Source organism: Neolamprologus brichardi, chromosome 19, assembly GCF_056152115.1.
Source record: "Neolamprologus brichardi isolate AB-2024 chromosome 19, ASM5615211v1, whole genome shotgun sequence".
NCBI lineage: Eukaryota > Metazoa > Chordata > Actinopteri > Cichliformes > Cichlidae > Neolamprologus > Neolamprologus brichardi.
Genome location: NC_142122.1, coordinates 11,246,675 through 11,270,288, shown reverse-complemented (window position 1 = coordinate 11,270,288; position 23,614 = coordinate 11,246,675). Strand labels below are relative to the sequence as shown.

Sequence of the window (23,614 nt, the reverse complement as noted above, 5' to 3'; positions counted from 1 at the left end):
GGGACGTCACCAACAATGACGAGGCAGCGTTATGACAGACAGAGCTCCCACTCTGACATTGTTTTACAGAGCTCCGTAATGCTAACACACCTGCCATCGCGAGGACTTTCGGGAACACCAAAGCAATTGTCAACTTCGGGTCTTTATAATCATTTATTCTCCAAAACCGTTTTTAAAAAAGGAAATAATTAAAGCTTTCGTACAGTTTTTAATTCTGCCATTTGATATACGGAACTGCAAACGCTTGACAGGAACTGGGTGATATTTGAAAGATGAATAAATGAATAAATAGATAGATGAATACATTTATTTTAAAGACAGAAAAAGGGAAAGGACCCTTTATTTGACGTTTTTTCTGTCTTTTTCTGTGGGTTTTGTAAAACAATTCCAGCTCAAGCATCAAAGATACAATTTTTTAAAGCATTTTTCAGTATTTATTTTTACATCTTTGCTCAAATACACCAATTATATAATAATTCAGAATGTTACAAAGGCAATAGATCAATAGGTAATAACAACATTTCTGATCATTTTATCAATCGTGACATGGGTTTAAGTTTGAGTAAAAAGAAATTAGTCGGAAAAAGATATTATCTGTGGAATTTAATGATCTGTGAAAGTCAAGGATGTATTTATGTAAATAAAAGGACAGAAACTCTGAAATGAGTTTGTCTTCTTTTGATAACATGGGCAATGGGTTTGCAGTTAGAGTGACACACTCAGTCTTCAGAAATCACTGGAAAAAGACAAAATACGTCAAAGAGGACTGACCTTTGGTCAACCCATGTTGCCAACACATGACTCAACCATGTCACTTCTTCTTTGTCAGGTTGTCTCCCTGTTTTTGTCTCTTCCTCCTCCAGGCTAAATAGGTTTTGGTAACTGAAATGCACATATGTTGTGAATGGTTTCCTTTTTTAAAAAAAGAATATGCTGATAGTAAATGGTTTTGACATTTCTAAATGAGATATTCTCAGAGGTTCTCAAAGGCCATTTTGTATTTTTAAATAATGTTTTTCAAACCAACAATAGGTTTACGTTTTGTCTCAGGAATGGTGTATTTACACAGCAAATGCATACCTTAGTATTTATGAATTCATTATTTTCAAATTATGGCTGGGACAGAAAATGTCCTGCAATCGTATGTTGACCCAGATATCTGCAAATAGGAGGATACTTATGGCTGTGGCTGATGTTTATCTGATGTTCCACAGCACTTTTGTGCGGGCTAAATTCTCAAAGATAGTGTGACAAAGAGCTTAAAGGCTTTAAAAAATACTGAGAATTCTTTGATCCCCTGACAGAAAAGAGAGAATAAATAACAAAAATAAAATGAATGAGAGTACACATTAAAAGAAAGTAAGTCAATGTAATCATTGGAATAAACCTAGTAAAACTGCTGTTCAGTTACAGTGCATTGCATGATGCCAATGACTAATCTCAAATGTAATTGAATCAAAGCTGTGCAAAACAGGAAATTATTAAGACTCGGTTTCCAAACAAATTAAATCTTCAGCTGTGCTGAATATACACTGTATAGCAATTGTTCCACAGCAATGCACCATAGTGGTGCAGGGAAAATATCACAGAGCGTGCTAGATAGAATCAAACAGAAATAACTGTATTGCAATCTTGCAGTTTTTTCTGCAGATGGAGCTATATTACAGTAATCTTACATATCTTTTCACTGGATATTTTATTTTTATGCAGATAAAAATGGGATAGTCTTTTTACAAACCACATTTTCTTAGGGTTGTATTTTTAGTATTTTCATTTTTAGTATGTTATTATTTTCATATGCAATATATATGTGTAAAAGTAAGGATTTAGAAACTGTGATGTAAATCTAACTCTACTGCAGTACTTTGCTGACATTACATTTTTATTATTTATATGTGTTATGTCTGTGCCATGACTTCTGTATGACTTCATCAGTCTCTCCCATTGATGCAGATGAGTTTTGGCCCACTTTTTCTTTACAATGTTGTCTCTGTTCATTGAGGTTTATAGGCCCCTGTTTATCTTTAGCTCTTTTAAGATCCACTAAAGCATTTAAATCAAGTTGAAGAATGCCCTTTGACTGGAAAATTGCAGCTGTTCAGTTTTAGATTTGTAGGTGGCCTTAGGGTCTTGGTGCCCAGGTCCTGTGGCTGAAAACCAAACCCATATCATAATGCTTTCACGGCATTGCTTCATAGTTAGTATGATGTGTTGATATGCTGTGTTTGGTTTTGTGATTTATGGCCACGCATGTCCACTTTGGCCTCATCTTTCTAAAGGACATTGTTCCAGAATTCGTGTGGTTTGTTTAAATGCAATTTTGCATTCCCAAGCTGTGCTACTTAGAGAGAAGAGACTAGAGAAGATGGATTTTTTGCAATTTCCCCTATATCGCACTGTGTAGCATTGCATTAACACACATCTGAGTCCTGCGGACCAGCAAAATGCCAAAACCTCTGCTTTTATAGAGATGCTCACACTTGCTGATGATCATTTGATTAGCAACACCTTGCTATTACTTGCCCTCTTTAATTAGAAGTATTTTGTGTGCACTTGGCTTTTCACAGAACTCTATGCAGTCCTGTTTAAACTTTCTATTTCACATGACCGAAAGCAGAGTTTTGAGGTAACTTATTTACCCCAACTCCATTACAATTGTTTTACTATATCATCTTTCTTTAGATTGAACTACAAGAAAATCACGTAATCACTACATGTAAATGCAACATTTTTTGACAATATTTTTGTTGTCGCACTTTTTTTCTGTTCCACTTAAATAAAAACCGTGTATCGTATGTTTTGTATTGTAAAATACACTTTTCATCACTGAGTCTTGTTGTTTGTATAGCAATGGCGTCTTTTGCTTAATGCCGCCCCCTAGTGTTATTGATAAAAAACCGCCTTTTGTGGCCGCGTTCCAAACCAAACCGATTGTATCCTTCATATTATCCTCTAACATCATTTTCTCATATCTCCTTTGTACGTCCATATACGATGACACTCCGCATACGCTTTAGGCTGGGAAAACAAACGCAGACGCGGTGACTGTGTACTGCGCGTGCGCGCAACGCTAAACCGCGGGGACGAGCTTTAAAGAGGGCCCCCTCGCGCGCGTGGCCGTGCTGTTGCGAGGGGCGATCGAATCGGGGCCGCGCGCGCAGGAAGGCTGCTGATCATCACAGAGTTGTCACGTCACGGATCCGCAGCGACAGATAAAGATGCTGAGGTGACAGGCAGAAGGAGAAAACGGACGATCACACTCAGACATATTTCCTTCGCTCCTCCATTCGCTCTTTTATTTTATTTCCAGTCACCGACAACTCCACCACCACCTCCGCCTATGGACGCTTCGCTCGCTATGGGATTCCGCTCGTTGTCGTCCCCGCCGCCCCCAAACCAAAAGGATTTTTCGTAACCACACCCGGCTCTTCTTTGGAACAAGGGCTGGCAGCTCAGACCCGAGGTAAGGATCCAGATGATTCAGTGCCTCCTCTTTTTTTTCCACCACTCGTAACACCCCCGTGTTTGTCGGCGGCAGCTGCGTACATGCGTTCGGTTTGTTAACCTGCATGTTGTCAGCGCTTAAAGTCAGGCAGGATGGGCTTGCGTGGCCTGCGGGTGGCCAATGTGCGTGGACGCGCCTGAGTAAATCTGCTGTGGCAACCAAATCGCTATGCAACAGCTCTCCACAGCAAAGCCGGGGTCAGTCAATGCAGGCAAGAGAATGGGTTTCATTTTGCAGAGCGGCGTGACACCTTTGCTGGGACTCGGTTGTAGCTTGTTATCGACACATCCCGTTGAATACGATACAGAAGGCCTCTCTGTATTTGCTTGGTCACTGTGGTATGCACTAATAATGATAAAAAAAAAGATGCACTGGAGGCAAGTGTAGCTCTTTACGTGAATGCATCTTTGATTCCCTATATAAACACACTTTCTGGTCCCATCCTTCCCAGCTTCCCAGTCTCCTCTTGATAGAACCCATAGTTCTGGAGAGAAGTCAGTCCAGACATTAATGTTCATCCAGCAGCAGTCTCTCCGTCCTACCACTGAACCAGGCCACTCTTGGATTAGGCAGAAGATATTCTCGTTGGATCCAGGCTTATACGCATGTATGCATAGCAAGCTTTCAGGGTCAGGTCTGATTTGTTGTTGTTGTTTTTGTGAATATTCACCATCAAATCACATTCATGTTCACTCTCAAGGAGAGCTACTCTGCGGCAGAATCACTCATTGACATTTCATGATGTTTTTTGTAGCTGTAAACTTGCAGCTTCCAGCATACCGAAAGGGCAGAGGCGATGACCAGCTGCAGTCAGCAAATGAAAATGGCACTGCACCATCGTCGCCATGGAGATGCTGGGGTCAGGAAGCGGGATGCATTATGAGGCAGGAGCTGGCTGTCATACGCGGCTTTTAATTTTGGGGTCCAAAGGCTGCTTCTGGTGGGCTTGTTGTTTTCTCTCTCGTCATTGGCGGTGTCTGGTATGGAGGAGGAGGAGCGGAACCGTGCCCCCTCTGTAAGGCGTTAGATTAGTCACAGCGTGAGGCAGCCGGGCTGGCTTGTGCAGGTGTGTTGATTTGTGCAATATGTGTACAAGGTTATGTTTGAATGAATGCTGGTGTGTTTGTGGGTCAAAGATGGCCTCAGATGAAGCCGCTATTTAAAACCTTCTTTCCCCACACCCTATTTGCATGAAATAACAACCTCCAACTTCTGACTAATTGTAAGCAAATTATCTGCTACAGCCTCTTATATGTGATACCCAGGTGTGACCCTGTGGAAAAAACATCCTGAAGGAAAGCACTGGAACATGGGATGACCTTGAAGTTCTCACTCAGAGCACTAGTTATTCAATCACAGAGAAAGTTGCCCATCCTTTGAGGATATGAGCATTTTTGTGTAGCATGTTTGATGGCATGCTCTGTGATTTTGCATAAGCAGCAATTAGCTCAACGTTGAGAATTTACAGTCGGCTCAAAGACTTGCTGTGTTCATCTCTAATTTACCAACAAAAATACCTTTATAGAAGTTTAGCCAGTGTGGATTAAAAATATTTCCTCTTTTGATTTACCTTTGATTCTCTTGAACCAAAGCAAGATAAAAGATTCAGGAGGTATGCTCAGGAGAGAAGAGGAGTTAGAGAGAGACAGGTGTAACAGTGAAGCTGGGGGGAGCGGAGGTAGTGAAGGTGGTTGATTTGAAATACCTGGGGTCAATCTTTCAAAGCAATGGAGAATGAAGAAGAGAGCAAGGCAGCGTGGAGTGGGTTGGAGAGTCAGAGGCGATTTGCGACAGTAGGATGTGAAAAGGAAAGGTTTACAAGATGGTATTGAGACCTGCTATGACGTATGGTTTGGTGTTGGTGACACTACCAAAAAGACAGGGAGCCAAGCTGTTCAGGTTGAACAGTTTGTAGATAAAGTTAGAGAGGCAAGGCTGACATGTGCAGAGGAGGGATAGCAGATATTCTGGGCAAAGGATGTTGATGCAGGTGCAAGGGAGGCGGAAAAGAGAAACAACACAGAGCAGCTTCATGGATGTAGTGACAGAGGACACGCAGAGGGTAGGTGTGACGGAAGAGGATGTTAGGGATCATGGGTGAGATGGAGGCAGAAGATTCACTGTGGCGAGCCCCCGAGGGAGCAGCTGAAAGAAGAAGAGTGAATGACCCAATGCTTAAAAGAACTAATGGTTAAATGAATGTCAGCACTCACTTTGCTGTGTTTGGTATAGTAATTGGAAAATTCTAGCATATGAAATGGTGACCGTGATCTCTGTTATTCCAAGCCTGCTGACAACAGAATGAGTGGCGCTCCTGTAGAGCATACTCTAGTATAGTTCGACAATCTAAAATGTTTTAATATCATTAAATATGGTTTTCAGTCATTTATACACAATAAAATGTAAGGATTAGGATTAGAATTAGGGTTAGCCTCAAGGCTTCTTCAGCAGTAAAACTGTGCTACATCCTAGTTCATAGCAAAACATTACAATGTAGAGATTAGTGGGCATTTTAAACTAAATCAGAGCATATATACTGAATATTTGCAGTGTTATAAATGGCCGCACACAAATTTCCAACCTTGCATTGTCACAAGTCTGATCACTCAAAGGCGCTTCATTGTGCTGCACTGGCCAAAACGCACAACCACTTTAATGTCATCTGATATTTTTTACACTGTGCTGTTTTTACGACATTTAGTAAGTGATTGTTGATTTCGAATTATCGCACGTGTCTTGATTTCAGTTAAGTTTTTCCATTACGAAGATATTTGGTTTGTCGTGTATTTTGTTGAGCTCTATGCATGCCATTTGTTACATGTTTGATATGTTTAACCGCCTATAAATAAAGCATAAATTAGCTTATTATTATCCTCGCTACACCAATTCATGTAAAACAAAAAAACTGAAAAGCTGTAGGAGATGTAGACACATTCATGGCAGGAAGCATATATAAATATGCAGCTGGGGTCATAATCAAGCCCCTTTTGTCCCGTGAAGGTAAACATTTTAAAATAGACTGTAGTGTTAGTGTAATGTAAGTCCATTATAGTAATTGCGAGTCATTAAAAGGGATTTGTTTGGTCCAGTTGTGTTGTTGGATCTGTGTAGCTTCAACAAAGGCCATCTTACTCATGAGCCTTAACCTTGGGTCACATTTCATGCTCATCACTTCACTGTTATCTACTCTAACCACACTTCTCCCTCTTCCCAGCCTCACTAGCATGCTGCATGATGGGATTGATTCCCTCCTTGATGCCGGGATCATGCCCTGTAACCAAATAGTGTTTTGAAGGCTCGTTGCGTAACCGTAGATGCTCGGGCGCCGTGTACAGAATGATGAATCAAAGTCGGGCTTGCTGTAAGTGAGTGTTTGAAGGCGGACTAAAGGAAGTATCTAGCGAGTGCTCTCCGGAGGAATGTTTATCTGCGACACGGATGTTGTATAATGCAGGAACACGGACTCGGTTTTTCAAAAGGAAATTCCATTTTAAAGTTGATGTGCGCTAAAGGAGTTTGGCCACATCTTGTCAGCCTAATTAAATGATCAGTAACACTTTTTAACAGGTTGTATTTTATAGAGATTCTATAAATTATTATTAAGTTTATTAATAATTATTCTATTAATGCATTATAAGCCTTCAATTTGGCTCCTCTGGAAGGTGTTTATCCTCCAGCATGGTGCTTTTTAGGCATCTAGTCCAAAAATGTTTTATTAACAAATGATTTCAATGTGTATATGTAGTAATACTGACACAACTAACTTTATTCAATATGAACTGTAAGTTAGAATTATTACAGAATGATTCAATATTGTGATAAATGTGATAAAAAGAGTTCATCTACAGCTGGATTTGACATGAATCATCCATCTATTCTTTCTTTTATCTTCATTCAATTTCCCAGTTGATGCCGATTTTTCTTTCTTTTGTATCAGGCGTGGGTATTATGTAAGATGTAGCTTCAACCTACACATTTTTGGTTTGTCACTTGATTTTGTTTTTTTAATCATTCAATTTCTCGTGATATAAATGAACAGAATAGAAATAACGACTGCAGATATCCATATTTCTGTTGTGTGGAATTAAAAATAAACTTAAAACTGTCTTACAAAATGAAATGAATGAAAAGTAATTTATAAGAATAGTTGGTGCTTTGTGTAAATTCAGTTATTTATAAAAATGTGAATTTTTGTGTGGTTTGTTTTTAACCACTTCACTACTGAGTCAATTTAAATTGAGGAAATTAAACAGACTCATTACATCTGATAATAAACTCATAAGATCTGCTGCTTGTTTTTCATACACAGAAGAGGGAAAATGACACTAAGATGATGAAACCTCTTTGTAATGTAATAGTTTTGCCTGTGAGTTTGTTGGGTGAGCTTGTCTAGAAGGACAGCTGCTGGCAGCAGGTGTGGCAGCTGCTGCAATGGTCACGTATCAGAAAGCTTCGGCTATTGAGGCAACGGTCGGTCTCTCGACTGAGCGGCATGCATGCTTTCTGTAGTGTTTTTAATGCTGTAAAACCCGCTGGATGTTAGCCTGAGATGCTAAAGTGCAGCTTGGTCAAATGTAACCAGATTACAGCTGATTTCCTCCTTCCGCTTCTAACTGCTTTGTTTCTCTCTTGGACTTCCGTAGGGTTCTCCATCAGATCCCAAATGCTCGGCCCAGTGTGAGGCTGCTGGTCGTGGGGGAAGCAGTGAGGGCAGCGTCCCTAGATTTGCTGACGGGATGAGTGGGGGAGCAGAGCAAACTGACATCTTGAGCGTGCTCTCCCTGGTCAAGGAACGATGGAAAGTGGTAAGTGCCGTGTTTTCCAGCTACAATAGGCAGCGTGTTTGTGCAGCCCCATCACTGCCTGTCCCGAGGTCACCCTCTGTTCCACAAACAGGATTTCTTTGTTCCTCAAACAATGCTTCCCCTGCCTATGAGCGCCACCGCTTTCTTTTTAAGTGTCTCACCTGTGTTTTCGACAGTTTGGGGTCATGTCTCTCTGTCCAGGTTCTGCTGCTGCAGTACGGGTGATCCAAAAATAGCCTGTATAGCTATTTGTGGCAGTGCATTGTGCTATAGGCAGCAGCAGCAGTGCTCCCCAAAGGCCCATGTCTCTCACTGCTGTGCCAGCCTGGGCTCCGTGTGAGGCTGTTATTCCTAACTGGCTCCACTTCCTGTCATCTAAGGAGTTACATAAGAATGCTGCAGCTAATCCCACAACTTTAGCTCCAAGTGCGACAGAAAACTCTGTGCGAGCATGTAGGACAGTGAAGGGCACATCGGAGCTTAGGGGAAATTAAAGCTGTAGTAGTTGAGATACAAGATGAGCTTGAATACTATTGGTAGTTGAGAAGCAGCTAAAAGAATGAAATAAGGACGATGCTATGCACAAGTATAGGTGAACTATAAACTGAGTCATGTAAATTCCTGCTGGTTAACCAGGAAGGAAATTTCCCATTTGCCAGGAGTTTTAATCAGAATAATTTTTTTAAGTTAAATTAAAAAACAAACAAACCTCTCATTATGTGTTTTCACTCATTTGGTGTTTGCTTTAGTAGAAGCCAGTTTTAGAATTTTTCACATTAAGAGCCACATCCCAGTAATTATTTAAGGCCAAGTTGATTTAAAACCACCTCATTTAACCAAATGGCTGTACAGGTTGTAAATACATACTTAAATACATCTAAATACCAAACATTTTAAAACACGAACACTGATTTTAAAAAAAGGGTTAGAAAAAGGACTATTCAATTCAATTAAACATTATTTATATAGTGCCAAATCACAGCAACAGTTGCCTCAAGGTAATCGGGACTACGCTGCAGTTGGTTGTGATGGCTCACAGAACATGTGACCCATATTTAAACACGGGATTCAGAGGGACGTTACAAAGCGTTTATTTGTGACGTTTTATGAAGATTAATGGATTGACGGATGACTTTTTTCTATACATTCAAATAAGAACAAAAAATCTCCAACTAAGGATCAAACCAAATCGCAGTTATATCACGCCACAGAAAGGATAATAAATACTATTAAATCGCAAGGAGGTTGGTTTTAAAGGGGAATCGTCCCCTGCTCACCATCAGAAAAAGCACAGGTTTAAGGCCCTTTACAGACCCAAAGGCTACATCTGTCTTTTGCATATAGTTTGTGAGCTCATGTGCCATTGTAGTATTCTTCTAGTTGACAAAACACCTAATTGTCATGAACTCTGTGGAGCCTGAAATGATCTTCACCTCTTACTTTTACTCTGTAGAAGTAGTATTTTTATATATCATATGTGCCATCATCTTTACTCTAGGTGAAAAAGATCGGGGGTGGTGGGTTTGGGGAGATCTACGAGGCGACGGACCTGATGACGCGGGTCAGCGTGGCACTGAAGGTGGAGTCGGCCCAGCAGCCCAAACAGGTGCTGAAGATGGAGGTCGCGGTGCTCAAGAAGCTCCAGGGTGAGTGCAAATGGATTCACTGATATCACTTATTGGTAATGGCGGAGTATTTATTGTTATCATCCAGCAAATGTTTAAGAGAAGAAAAAGCATTCACAATGTCTATCCTTAGCATCTTTCCTTCCAAAAATCTCCTCCTAGGAGAAAATGCTGGTATCACTTGTTAGCATCAGTAGCAGGGTAGAATAAACTCTCCCTCTGAGAATAGATATAGATCTGAAAACAGTTTGGCCCAGGGTTCAGCACAATTTGCCTCAGTCCATGCTGTGGAAAAACATCTGTGGTGGTCCTGCTTTTTAACAGAAACAATACAGCAAGTGTAAGGTTGTCTGTGCTTGGACACTCCCAGGGTTAACATAAAGTTAGATCCTTTAGGGGGACTGTGTTACTTCCATTTCTCTTTCTTTTATAAAAGAAAAAAGGCCCTTCCTTCTCCCTTTTACCCACAATGCTTTTTTACCTCCCCCTCCCAAGAAGAAAATCAATGGGCTGGGATCATGTTTGCTGTCTAATGGCTTTGGCCTGGAGCATCGTGGTCCTGTTGCTTCCTGAGGGAACCAGCATATAATTTGAGATGGGCTCAATTCCAGCCCCCCAACCATTGCTGACCCGCCCAGCTGTAGAGAGTAAATATCAACCAGCAGATATATAAAGCATAATGGAGTCAAATATAACCCACTTTCAACTTTGATGTATTTTTACCCTTAAATAACAATTTTGTAATAACAAATGATCTATATAGTAGCATTTTTAGCACGAAGGTCTTGTCACTAACTATGCATGTAGACGCTGCTAGCTGAAGGGCTTTGGGGTGTGGCTGCAGCTAACCTGCCGGTGCGGCAATGTCCTTCCCATGCATAAACACACACACACAAATGCTCAAGGCATCCATGCACACATGTCTAGACCTGGTGTCATGTGCTATATCCCATAAATCAGCAGGGAAATAATACAGTGAAGCTGCTGATGAGAGGGCACGGACATTGGATATGGTAGGGCGACTAAGTATGGGCACACACATCATTATGATTCATACAACCAGCCCTCAAATAATACAGCACGTGTAAGGTGAGAGGAAGGATCCTGAAACTCTCTTGTCCTTTTTCTCTTAGGTAAAGACCACGTTTGTCGCTTTGTGGGATGTGGCCGTAATGACCGTTTTAACTACGTGGTGATGGAGCTTCAGGTTAGTCCCAAAGGAAAAGAGTCGTCTCTAAAAAGACTCTAAATGAAGCTTCTTTAAGAGTCAACTAAATCACTCACCAAGCAAGTGTCAAACATTTGCTAATTTCAGTTTGTGCAATAAAGATTTTTTGCCTTCCCGTGTTTCATATATTTGGAAATGTAAAAAATGTGGGAATTGGATTACTGGCTGTCCAAAGCATTTTAAAATCACAGAGTCAAGCTAAGTTAAAGCTCTAGAATTTATTTGAGTAAACTTTTAGACATTTTACTCAGTGATTATTTGGAAAATGAATTTAAAAAATTAAGTACAACCATGCAAAGAGCAAGAATAACAACACAAACAAAGGGAAAACTAAATTAATAAGAAAGAAAACTTATAATTGAGCTATTAAACATCCTCATAGCACCTATTCTGCTTTGATCACTAGCTTGTTTCTGTTTAGCGTATTTCCAGTCATGCTGTAACTGTGTCTTGTGGTCATAGCCACCATTCAGTCAATATGTGCAATGTTTGACCATTTTGATTATTTACCCTGACCTTGATTGGACTTTGGGCTGTTGACTTGGAGAAATCATGGTGAGCTCTTACTCAAAGTTACTGTTATATAGAAGATGGTTACATGAAACCAAAGCAAATAAACATTTTAGAAATTTCTAAAAATACTGCTGCATGTAAATAATTCAGCAGCTAACCTACAGTATATGCAAAAAACCCCCCCCAAAAAACAAATATGGCCAAAAGAACAGTAACTATTTCCACTTTAAGTGCATGTAGCATTTTGCAAAATATCAGGCAGAAGCAAACTCAAGCTGCAGGCTATTGATAGACTGCATCACATGCTGTGAATTGCAGGTATAAGATTAGTTTTCCATCGACCACATGAGGCTGTGTTACCCAAGACATGATCAGAAATTATAAATGCATCCTACTTGAATTGGATAGTAGTTGGCCTTGGGGTGTTATGAACGTGTGATCTGGTTGTAATTTGTGCAACCATTCCCACAGGAATGTCAAATTTTACTGCACCGCACTGGCTCCCGACCACACCATGTGTTTAAACTGTTGCGTGCAGCTCAGTTCATGTTGTATCTCACTTTTGGCTTGTTTCCTGCCCGCTGAACACATCTGTCTATCGCCCAGGCCAAACATTTCAAACAGTAAAGCCTTTGATGTGTATGTCTCTTTAAATACTTTGTTCTTTTGTCTCATCATTTTTCAAACACTGTTCACTTTGTTTAGAGCACGATGGATGGATGGATGATTTGATTGATTGACTTGTTGTTCATTAAAAGCCAGGTGCAATGGGGAGATTTATCAGACAACTGCCTCTATACTAATAACTCGCTTGCGTGGCCCTTTAGGGTCGAAACCTGGCCGATTTGAGGAGAAGTATGCCTCGAGGAACATTCAGCATCAGCACCACCCTCCGTCTGGGGCGCCAGATCCTGGAAGCTATAGAGAGCATCCACTCTGTTGGCTTCCTGCATCGTGACATCAAACCGGTGTGTAGCAGGGAGTTGGGTGCAGGACATTCTTTAAATGCACATATGTCCCTACAGTATATTCAAGGCAGATAAGTAATATAAATATAGTCATATTTTTATTTCTATTGTCAGCATTGGACTCTGCCACTGACATCATTTTTTTGTAACTGGCTGCTAACATTGCTGCTGATTCAGTAGTTTGCTTTTTGCTTGCAGTAAGTCGGCTCAGCATCAGTGTTGGCTAGATTCCTAAAACTAACAAAATGTAAATATTGTTTATCATCTGAGGTGCTGTCTTAAATTATATTCCCTTACTGGAAGACATTTGTTATCTATATATGGATATACTGTAAATAGAAATGACATTTTATTGCACATAGATTTCACTCTTTTTCAACTTCCTGTTTCTGCTACAGTCCAATTTTGCCATGGGTCGCTTCCCCAGCACCTGCCGTACCTGCTACATGCTGGACTTTGGTTTAGCTCGCCAGTTCACCAACTCTTGCCAGGAGGTCCGACCTGTAAGTGCATTCTCTGTTATGGATTATATACTGAATCTGAAGGAGCAGTATGTAGGATTTAGTGACATCTAGCTTTGAAACTGAGGAGTGGAACTATATGAAAGTCCTATTTTAGCTCTATTTTAACTTGCACATTTAAGAACAGGGACCTTTCCACTGATAAAGGTTCTGCTCTGTTTACTGAGTTTTTGTGTAGCTTATTGTTTTGGTCTGTTGTAAATCCACAATGGAGACAAAGTTAACAAGTAACGTTTGAATATAATGCATGTTTTGCAGGTATAAAAACAGATACTTTTGTTGTTTCGTGTAGAGTATTGAAATTCAGTTCTTCAATTCTTCAATTCTTATCTTGTTCTCCAAATCTCTGTTTGCAACAGGAAGCAAATTAAAAGTTTATGTCTAAAAATCTTGTTTGAAACTAACCATAAACAGGTTAGATATCATCAGCATCACCATTTAATGACTATGCCTGTCTTTATTTGTCAGCCCCGTCCAGTCGCAGGGTTTAGGGGAACAGTGCGATATGCATCTGTCAATGCGCACAAGAATAAGGTCAGTATCTGCCAAGTATGTGATAGAGGTTTCGTTTTGTCTGTGATGCTGTCCTGTATGTGTCTTCCTCTTCTTTTCTTTTTTGACAGTCAAACATTATCCAATCCTGTTAACTCAGAGTTGTTTTCATTCTGCAGGAGATGGGACGTCACGATGACCTGTGGTCTCTCTTCTACATGTTGGTGGAGTTCTTGGTCGGTCAGTTGCCGTGGAGGAAGATCAAGGATAAAGTAAGGGCACTGAAAAAAATTCACTCTGTCCTGGTGGCTCCAAATGATGACATATAATTGATGTGCGTTTGTGTATTTTAGGAACATGTGGGAAAGCTGAAAGAGACTTATGATCATCGTCTGATGCTCAAACATCTACCGGCAGAGTTTGGTGTGTTCTTGGATCACATCTCCAGCCTTGACTACTTTACCAAACCTGACTACCAGGTATGATTTACATTCAATAAAGAGTGGAGGTTTTCCTGTATCATAACCTGAGCAAATTGCTCAGGTTGGAGTGCGTGTATATTTTCTGCTTCTATCATGATGAATTGATGATTATATATTTTTGTGTTGTTGCAGCTGTTGATGTCAGTGTTTGACAACAGTATGAAAACCTACAATGTCGTGGAAAATGACCCCTATGACTGGGAGCGGACCACTACTGATGGCACGCTGACGATTAGTGCCAGTACCACGACACCTCAACATCACACTCGCCTCACTCCAGCACACATGGGGTATGTTTGAAATATATACATGTATACGTACAGAAGCATGTTTTATGGTGTCTGTTTTCAGTAACTTTATGTATGGCTGAAATTTCTCTTGGGTCCATTTAAAAAAAAAAAAAAAAAAAATATATATATATATATATATATATATATATATATTATATCTTCAGAGACATTGAAAATGTGTGCCTTTTCTTGTTACAGTATGGCAAATGCGTCCCTGATCCCTGGCGATCTGCTGAGAGAAAATACAGATGAAGTTCTGCAGGATGAGCAGCTCAGCGACGTGGAGAACAACCCTGCTCCAGAGCGTCTGCTGGGCTCTCCCCTCCACCCGCACCGGAACCAGGAGACTGACGTCTGGGAGGAGCTGGATCGCAACCGTAACCGCATCAGGACAGCTGTCTGGAAGGTAAAAGCCACAGGGAATTCAAAGAAAATATAAATGCTTCTTTGGCATTTAAGTTACTTTTAAAAAAAACAAACAAAAAAACACTGTCTCCCACAGACGGCAGCGGACGAGGAACACTGCAACAACCAGGGCAACCAAGGGCACCAGAGCCCCTATGCTGGTCCAAGCCTGGGTTCCCCTGTGAAACTGCACTCTGAGGTGGCGGCTTCAGACCGTGATGGCCCTCTGCTCAGGAAGCTCCGCAACATCCACAGCTTTGAGCTGGAGAGGAGGCTTGGCCTGGAGTCCAAGCCCAGCCCAGAGCGCTTCGTGGATGCCTGGTAAGTCTACTAAGCAACCAATACTTGTACTGCACAGTAATACTTACTTTCTTATCTAAATTCACCTTTAGGTAGACCAGAAGGTTGATTGTTTGCATTTGTCTTGTATATGTTCAGTTCAGCAAAGCAGCAGCTAGGCACTCAACAACAGGAGAAGGAATCTGACAGAGCTGCTATCATCCCAGTAACTCAGGCTCAAGCTGTAATTGCCGGGGAGCGTCCTGATAGGGTTTGGCACTATGATGAAGAGTTCCTATCCGGTGGTGGTTCTCCTAAACCAGCTTCCCCTGGATCATTAGAGCAGGGAGAGGGGGCAGCCGGCAGTGGGGGATTTGTGGCCCTCAATTTGAGCTCTGGGAGGCAGGACTTTGACTCAAGGGAGTGGGTAATGGTGGAGCGACCCAGTGGGTCCCCAGGAGTCAAGGCTACCACCAGCCCTTCGGAGGAGGATGAGGAGCCAGAGGTGCTACAACCAGATGGACAGGATCCTGGATGGGAAAAGGGCAGCCAGAGCCCTAGATCGGGGAAAGCCAAACAAGAAAGCACGGCCTCTTCCAAAGGAAGTGTAAAAATGGACAAGTTGGAGCTTAGTGTGGGCCCTGCAGGGCCCTTGCCCCCAATCACTCCAACCAGCCCGGCTGAAGCTCTGGCTGAGGGAGTCCTCACACAGGTAAGCACTTTCATTTGAATACCATATCATAACATGGCATACATAATCCTGACTATAGTCAGCATTTTACAAGGTTAAAAAGCTGCACAGAGTCAGAGTTCTAGGTATAGAACGTAAATGCTAATGTCATTCAACAGAGTGTCACCAGCTGCATCTTGCTGTGGTTTGAAGCTAAATGTTACTGCTTTATGTCTGCTCGCTTCTTCACTTGTGTGTATTTGTTAGAAAAAGATAGTTGTGACACAACTCAGAGCTTTTTATCAGATCACAGCATGGGAGAAAGAGGTCTTATGGCTTTGATTTACTTTAATTTGTAATCAATCTAATTATTTATTTGCAGGCATTTGGGTTAAGTGGTTGCTTTTTTCCTTTTTTGCTTCTCTAATCAAACTTTTTATTTCCAAAATATGTTTTGATTTGCTTACCTTAAATTACTTTCTTGCTACTTACCTATTCATAACATCCCAGTAGTCTATATCTTCCATTTCCATATTGCTGCTCTGTCTCTGAGCTTAACTTTGACTGATTTTAACATGTAAGAGAACAGACCCGCTGTTTATCTACTGACTTCCTCTGCAGTCAGAACTTCTATATCCAGATTGCAAACATAAACTGCCATAACAAAAACTCCCCTGACTGATCTCCATCTTTCTTCACCAGTGTATGCAAAAATTTTAGAACTTCTTTAATTGATCCCTTCATCACTTAACGCTCTGCATCCTGCTCCCCGCTAGCGCAGCCTGCTTGTCCCACCTCACAGTACTTCCACTATACTTCCTCAGTCCCTCAGAAATCTCACAACCCCTCCTCTCTCCACCTCCCACTTCTTTCCCTCCCATCTCTTAGCTCCCTACCTCTCCTCCATCTCTGCCCGAGGAGGTTGCGGTCCGGACATCCAGCCCCATCCCTCTGCGCTCTCCCAGTCCTCACACCCTCCTGACCACCTTGTCGGACCCACTGCACCAACGTCAGCTGCCTAGCCTGAGGCGCAGCCAGTCCGCCGACCAGCAGCCGCAAGAACGCCCCTCCTCTTCCTCCTCCTACCACGCCTCCCTACCTCTGCCACCAAACCCCACCCCCAGCACCTGCTCACCCAGTCGCAGGAAATTGCCAGCCATCCCTGCGGGTGCTGCCAACACCAAGTTTCCCTCAGTCATTCGCATCACCCGTGCCCAGCTTCAGCAGGTGATGAGCCCATCACAGTCCTGTAAAAAGACACCTCCATTCAGCTCCCTCTACATCAGTAGCATTACACCCGCTGTCAACATTTTTGTTCTTTTTTTGTTTTCATTTAAGTTGCTGGTTTTGGCTTCTTTTGTTCATTTGGCTTGCTTATTGTGTTGCTGTCAGGCAGCTCTCTCCAGAAACCATAAGGGGCATTGTGCAGGCCAGACAGAGCATGGGTCAGATGTGTCCTTGTGTCTGGACATGTGTTCTTGTGATCTGGATAGGGTTTGTGTGTTTGTCTGATTGTGGCATGTGTGTTTGGAATGTCGAGTCATGACTACAGGTTGCATGGTCTCTTTTGTTTCAGATCGTCTTTGTCCTCTCTATCTTTCTCTTTCTCTCTCTCTCCCTGTATTTGTTCCTCACCCTCTCTTCGCTGAAGCCCCCTGCGAAGTTGCGTGAACGTTTCCTGTCCTACTTGCTGGTTTAGTACTCACAGCTTGACTGACACTGCCATAGCACTTGTGTGTTTCGGTCTGATAATGGTAGCTATGGTATTGCATGCTGTTGCCAAACTAATCACCATTTATTACCACATTTTGTAAAATTGTGCAGTGTTCACACATCTGCAACAGGCTCTTGCTGCAGATCTACAGCACAACTCGCCATGTTGTAGTCTATCAGCAACAGACCTTTGACAATTTAGAATATTACTGCCATTTCTTAGTGTTTTCTTTTTCTTAAATAATACCTGTGTCTTTTTCTCTTCCCTCCCATGTCTCCACCTCTTCCCTCCCCACTCCAGTTGACGGCTCAGCGTCCCTCTGGGCTTTCCTCCCAGTCAGGCTCAGACAGTGCTCCACAGTGTCTCCTGCTGGAGAGGCATGGCGAAGCTGAAGCAGAAGCTCAGCAGGTTCAGGAGCGTACAGTGGACATCAGCTCCCCGCAGGACCATGTGGCCTCCCATCCAGGGTCACCAGTAGACCCCCTGGCTGAGATGCTGGTCAATGGAGACAGCCGCACCAAAGCTCAAAGCCCTGTGCCAAGCCGCATGTCTTCCCCGCGCTGCCCTCGTTCACCGTGCTCGCCTCCTCCATGCTCGGCATCTTCCCATCGCTCTCCTCGCAGCCCCTTGTTTGCCAATGGCCGTCTTTCCCCTCCTGTTAACAACCAAAGGGATTTAAGTATTGGAACTTTCCTCAAGCTTAAAGACAATGAGAATGACTCTATCCCCACTCCCTGTGTCACAGAGCCTCAGTTGAAGGGGGAAGACCCTAGAGAAGTTAACCTGACCCCAGAACAGATCACTAGCCCAGCCTCCTCCACCCCGCTGGCTGCCCCCCGTAAAGACCCTAGCCGCAGGCAAAGTCGAATCCCTGTGCTGGAGCCCTCGGCCCTCCTGGAGCTCCCTCCACCAGGATCCGCCAAGGAAAAGCTCTTACAGAAGAAAGCCAACCACCAAGGCCAGGTCCCCTCACCCACTGCCTCGCCATCCCTCTCTGATAGGCGTGGCCCAATGGTAGCCTCCCTCACTAGAGATCCACTGTCCTCCACCTCTGACCGCTCTCAGGATGAGGACTCTCTCATGGGCTCCCGTTCTGACCGCCAGGGAGACGACGCTCCGTCTCTCTCCTCCTCCTCTAGCCCGCTGTCCCGCAAGAGCAGGATCCCTCGTCCCGTTCAGGCAGCTTCTTCTGCTGAGCAACTGGCTGCTCAATTCATGCCACGTCCACCTCCTGGAAAACCACCGTGTCGCCCCACAGTGGAGGGCAGGTAAGTTGTTGCCTCGCATCTTTTACTTTCATTAAGATACTATAAAGATATTATCTCTTTTATTTATTTAATTTAATAATTTATGCCAAGAAACTTGATTTATCTCCGTTTGAGCTTTGCTGTAAAATATCACTCGCTGTTTTTCATGCTTCACTCAGGCTTAGACGTTACCGCATCCGAGCTGGCAGCACCAGTGACTCAGAACTGCTGACGTGTATTGCTCAGCTAATGCATGGCTCCCGTGGCTCCCCCCTTCACCACCGCTCCTCTGCCCAGCACGGGGGCTCCAGGATGGGCATCTGCAGCCTGACGAGCTCTCCGCACCACCACCGCAGCTCGAGCGCCTCCCCCCGTAGTTCCTCCTCCCTGCAGCGCTCGGTCAGCTCCTCGCCCTCTCGCCACGAGCACCGTGGCGGCGGGGGAGGGGGCTGCTTTGGCCGCAGCCGCTCACCCCCTAGCTTCTCCGGCTCGCCGCCTCCCCGCCGCTTCTACCACCACCACCAGGATACATGCTGTAGTCGGCAGGCGCGCACCAGCCCGTTCCACCTGTCTAGAGGAAAAGGCTGCAGCAAAGAGAGCAAGTGCTCCAGCAAACTGAGTAGATAGACCCCACCAGGTTGAGTTGCTATAGCAGAGAAGTTGTAATAGGACAGACATCAGTCAGTGAGTCTTCCTGTATAATCAGTAAAATAGTCTGAACTTTACTCCTCTCACAGTTTGTCAGTGTTCTCTTGGCTCCTTCTGTTTTTTGCATAGGCTTTGTCATTCAGTATGTGTCCAGCTTTTAAATACCACCCCAGTGATTGTAGTTTTGCACTAAGGCTGCCGAACTCGTGGAAAACATATTTTAAAAAAGACTTTTATAAATCTTTGTGGCACAAGCCGGGATATCCAGAAATTTTAGTCCACCCCCAAAAATGCTGCCTTTCCCAAAACTCTGAGGACATTAAATACTTGTTCACAAGCTTAATGACGATGCATGACTAGCAGACTGAACTTGAATTGGTGGAGAGCATCCTTTATGATAATTTACCAAACGGGCAAGGTCAGGGTCTTCTTTTCATTTTTACAATCAATGCTGTAGTTTAAACCGTTCATGCAGCGCTGTAACACATAAATCAGAAGTTAGTTGGACCAGTGGGCACATATATAAAAGTCTCCGGATTATTGAACTTTGATTTGTCCTGCACCGCAATATATTAGAACTTATGTATCCCCAGCACTAATGCATTTGAATCATACTGATGGGATTTGCAACTTTAATTATTGGCCGGAGGGCCTAACTCAGATCAGACAGGGTATAACGTTTTCTTTCTGCTAAATGTGAATGCATAATAGGCAGAATTTGTGTATTTATTGAGATATTTATTTTGATGCTTAGCAATGCTTACGACTCCTATCCTCTCGCGTGCGATCGTTAAAGTGTGGTTTTTGTGTCACGTGCATTCGTTTTTAAAATGAGGGGATCGCTCAAAGCGACCCTTTATACAATCAGTCATGTAAAGCATGTGAGGACTCACACCTTTTTGTGCCTACTGTGTTGCTGAGAGGGAATCTGAAATGTCACACTGGAATGAAGGAATTAGAGGTTAGACTCGTGATGTTTTAGTAGCAGTAGTACGTTTAAACGACTCAAGGTGCACTGATGTTCGTCTTAGCGCGTGCCTTGGCACTTCGGGCAGCTTGAAGATTCACTTTGGTGTGTTTGTAATTAGCGGAGGAAAAAAAACAACAACAAAAAAAACCAAGAGCCAAAAAACAGACTTGTGCCAGCGGTTATAAGACAACCCTTTTCATTCATTTATGTAGAAAAGGTAGCAACACAAATGTTTGTTAATCAAACATCATTTGAGCAGCAGTTTACTTAAGGACAAAGTAGCTATTATTTGTAACAGGAAATATTAGCTGTCCTGTCTACATACCAGGCCAGTGTTTGAGATAAAACTCTGAACAAATGTGAATTTCAGACCTCAAAAAAAAAAAGAATTTTGTCAAATGTTATTGAAAATGGAGGCCATATGTACATATTTCTCACACCAAAACGATGCTCCATGCCTCCACGTGCGAGAATGTTTTATTTCCGTTCCCGTTTCTCCCGCACCGGAGAATGTCTTTTATATAACGACATACAGTATACGTTCTGTGCACAAGGTAAAGAAGCCAGAGTGTTGTTTGTGTTCAGTTTTTAGTCAGGATTCCTCACTGAAGCTCTCCTCCATAACCTATCCCCACTCCTCTGCTTGTAAGATACTGTAAAATAACTTCAGCTTCCTTCCAGTGCTTCTCTTTGCATGTTCAACAGAGAAAACCCCCCAAATCGACTACTGAGTAAAAAGCCGCATAACACTCATCATTATATAGCATTTACCACATTGGCCATTTCCCATTAGGCGAATCTCTAAATCTTCTCTGGCTTATATTAAAAACTTGCTTTCTTACCTGATGTTAGTTTTCTGCACCGACCTGGGATGATTCTATCATTGCATATAACTGTAGTGACATGCAAAAATAAAAGGAGAATAGACTTTCCTGCATTTTACAGTCTTGCATTGTACTCACTGAGCTGAAGCCTGATGGTAGTCACAGTCACAAACCACATCGCCAAATATTTTGATATACTTTGCAGTTTGAGTTGAGATGAGAGCGTCTTATTTTTGTCGATTTTAAACAACGCTGTTTCGTCTGACTCATGTAGATTTCGCAGGTACCTACGCTAGCCTCACAGAGCAGCTATGATGACTCATCCTGAAGGCAGACATCGTTCAGTCAGTCAGCCGCCTTAATGTCTCTTCTCTGCCCCTCTGTGCATAGCGAGGGATGACTGAGCCTTGTCTGTGTTGGAGATCATTCCAGTATTAGGCCAAGCCAAGCCTTTCTCTCTCTCTCTCTCTCTCTCTTATCTCTCGGTCTATAAATGGCATGTGCTACCATGCAAACCCTCGCCACTGAAACCAGTGCTGACAGACTTCTGTGTCAGAGCCGGAGCGCTCCACTGTGAGAATGTGTGGACCATTTACTGATCGACTGGTTGAAATCGGAGAATTTCAGGGTGCCGTATTCAAGGTGTGTTTGCAGTGTGATAGCTGTATGCTTTCAAATGGCTGCGCAATTTATACGTCGCCAGCGAGCAGTCTTTGAATTCCCCCTCTTTCAAGGCTTCGAAGTTCAGAACGCTGTTGTGCAGACTTTTAATATATACCTGTAAAATATTGAAAGTAGTATTTAAATAATATCATTATCGTACAAATATGACATATATCCTAACGGGCTTCAAAGAAAGGGAAGGACACACACTAAACAGTGTGCTGCTGATTTTAAAAGATAATCAGATTTCTTATCATGGGTTTTAATATTATTATCTCACAAGTGGTGTGTAGTCGTAGGATTAGTGTTACCTTCCAGATGAGATTTTTCTTTGTCACTTTTAAAAGTGGCTCGCTATTAGAAAGTGTCATATCTATAGTAGCTTGTTGGGGTTTTTTTGTGGTTACACAAAGCCACAGACCAACAGAATAAAGCCAGCTGTTATGTTTTATTTTGAAAGGTGAGATGGAAACTAATAAAAGCTTTGGTGTGCACTTGTACACTTCTCATGTCATGATATTGAATTACTTATAAATACTTGACAGAAATTATTTATTGTGACTTTTGCTAATTTGCCCATCTGTCATTTTCACTTGAGTTGTTGGGATTTTTTCAATGGTTGATATTTTTGTGTTGTAATTGTATGTCGTTGTTTTGAAATGTAACTGTACAGTCTCAAGGAAAGAATGTAACAAGCGGGAGTTTTGCATTGTATATACCTGTAATTATTTATGTTAATTCTATTATTTGTATCATATCAATGCCTTGTACAGTGTTTTGTTTCTTTTTGTTTTCAAATTATTTTGTATTTTATTTTTATAAACTGGTTACAAATAAAATACTCATTCCGCATGCAGAAAGAATTTTGTGACAGATTCCTGTTCATAATCCTGAAATGTTGGACACTGAGCAAGGATACGCATATTAAAATTGCTAATTTATAAAGTGCTTCTTTTTAATTGAAATAAAACCACTGGGCATTCAAGCTGTTGTTTTTTTTAAAAAGACAAAAAAAAAAAAAATCCAACAAAACATAAAAAGTAACTGAGTTAACATTTTACTTGCTTGTGCTTTTAAGGTTACATTGAAAATTAAAAACAAGTAAAAAGGGTTTATTCATTGTTTTGTTTTTCTAAATGTAAATGTGGAATTAGTCCCAAAATTAAATAAAATATATCACAATTTTTGAAGATTGCATTCAAAGTCAGCAATGCTGTGTGTATCTTAATACAGTATGATTTAGACTCAATCATGGGTCTCCAATTTTAGGTCTGGTTAAATAAATAAATAAATAGTGCTAGACACCCCTTATTTCTCTAATTCTCGGACCATAAAAAATACACTACCGGTCAAAGGTTTGGACACATTCTCAATGTTTTTTCTTTATTCTCATGACTATTTACATCTGTTAATGAACACATAAGCAATTATGTAATAAACAAAAAAGTGTGAAATAGCTCAAAACATTTTTATACGTTTCTTCATGATTCTTCAAACCAGCCACCCTTTGCTTTGATTACTGCTTTGCACACTCTTGGCATTCTCTCGATGAGCTTCATGAGGTAGTCACTTGAAATGTTCCCAGAGATGCTGAGCACTTGTTGACCCTTTTGGCTTCACTCTGCGGTCCATCTCATCCCAAACCATCTCGCCTGGGTTTAAGTCAGGTGACTGTGGAGGCCGTGCCATCTAGTGCAGCACTCCATCACTCTCATTCTTTGTCAAATAGCCCTTACACCGCCTTGGGGTTTGTTTGGGGTCATTG

The 23,614-nt window shown here is 42.1% G+C and overlaps 1 protein-coding gene across 2 annotated transcripts; it reads left to right on the top strand.

The window, feature by feature from the left end:
* Positions 1–3,138: 3,138 nt before the first annotated feature.
* On the top strand, positions 3,139–22,834 carry ttbk2a (tau tubulin kinase 2a). 2 transcript variants are annotated; one of them, XM_006798778.2, is made up of 16 exons: positions 3,139–3,463; positions 8,149–8,310; positions 9,809–9,956; positions 11,069–11,142; positions 12,504–12,644; positions 13,043–13,147; positions 13,634–13,699; positions 13,837–13,929; positions 14,011–14,136; positions 14,272–14,429; positions 14,628–14,835; positions 14,932–15,155; positions 15,273–15,825; positions 16,672–17,010; positions 17,798–18,765; positions 18,924–22,834. In XM_006798778.2, the coding sequence occupies exons 2-16, from the start codon at positions 8,242–8,244 to the stop codon at positions 19,369–19,371; spliced, it is 3,720 nt and encodes a 1,239-aa protein (XP_006798841.2). In that variant the 5' UTR covers positions 3,139–3,463; positions 8,149–8,241; the 3' UTR covers positions 19,372–22,834. The 2 variants fall into 2 exon arrangements, with proteins under 2 accessions (XP_006798841.2, XP_006798842.2); XM_006798779.2 differs by lacking the exon at positions 16,672–17,010.
* Positions 22,835–23,614: the final 780 nt, after the last annotated feature.

Excerpts from the sequence above, each read along its gene's own strand:
- ttbk2a (XM_006798778.2), top strand. The coding sequence starts at position 8,242 with ATGAGTGGGGGAGCAGAGCAAACTGACATCTTGAGCGTGCTCTCCCTG. Across the intron at positions 13,700-13,836 it reads TCAATGCGCACAAGAATAAG|GAGATGGGACGTCACGATGA; the intron begins GTCAGTATCTGC and ends TTCATTCTGCAG. Across the intron at positions 13,930-14,010 it reads GGAGGAAGATCAAGGATAAA|GAACATGTGGGAAAGCTGAA; the intron begins GTAAGGGCACTG and ends TGTGTATTTTAG.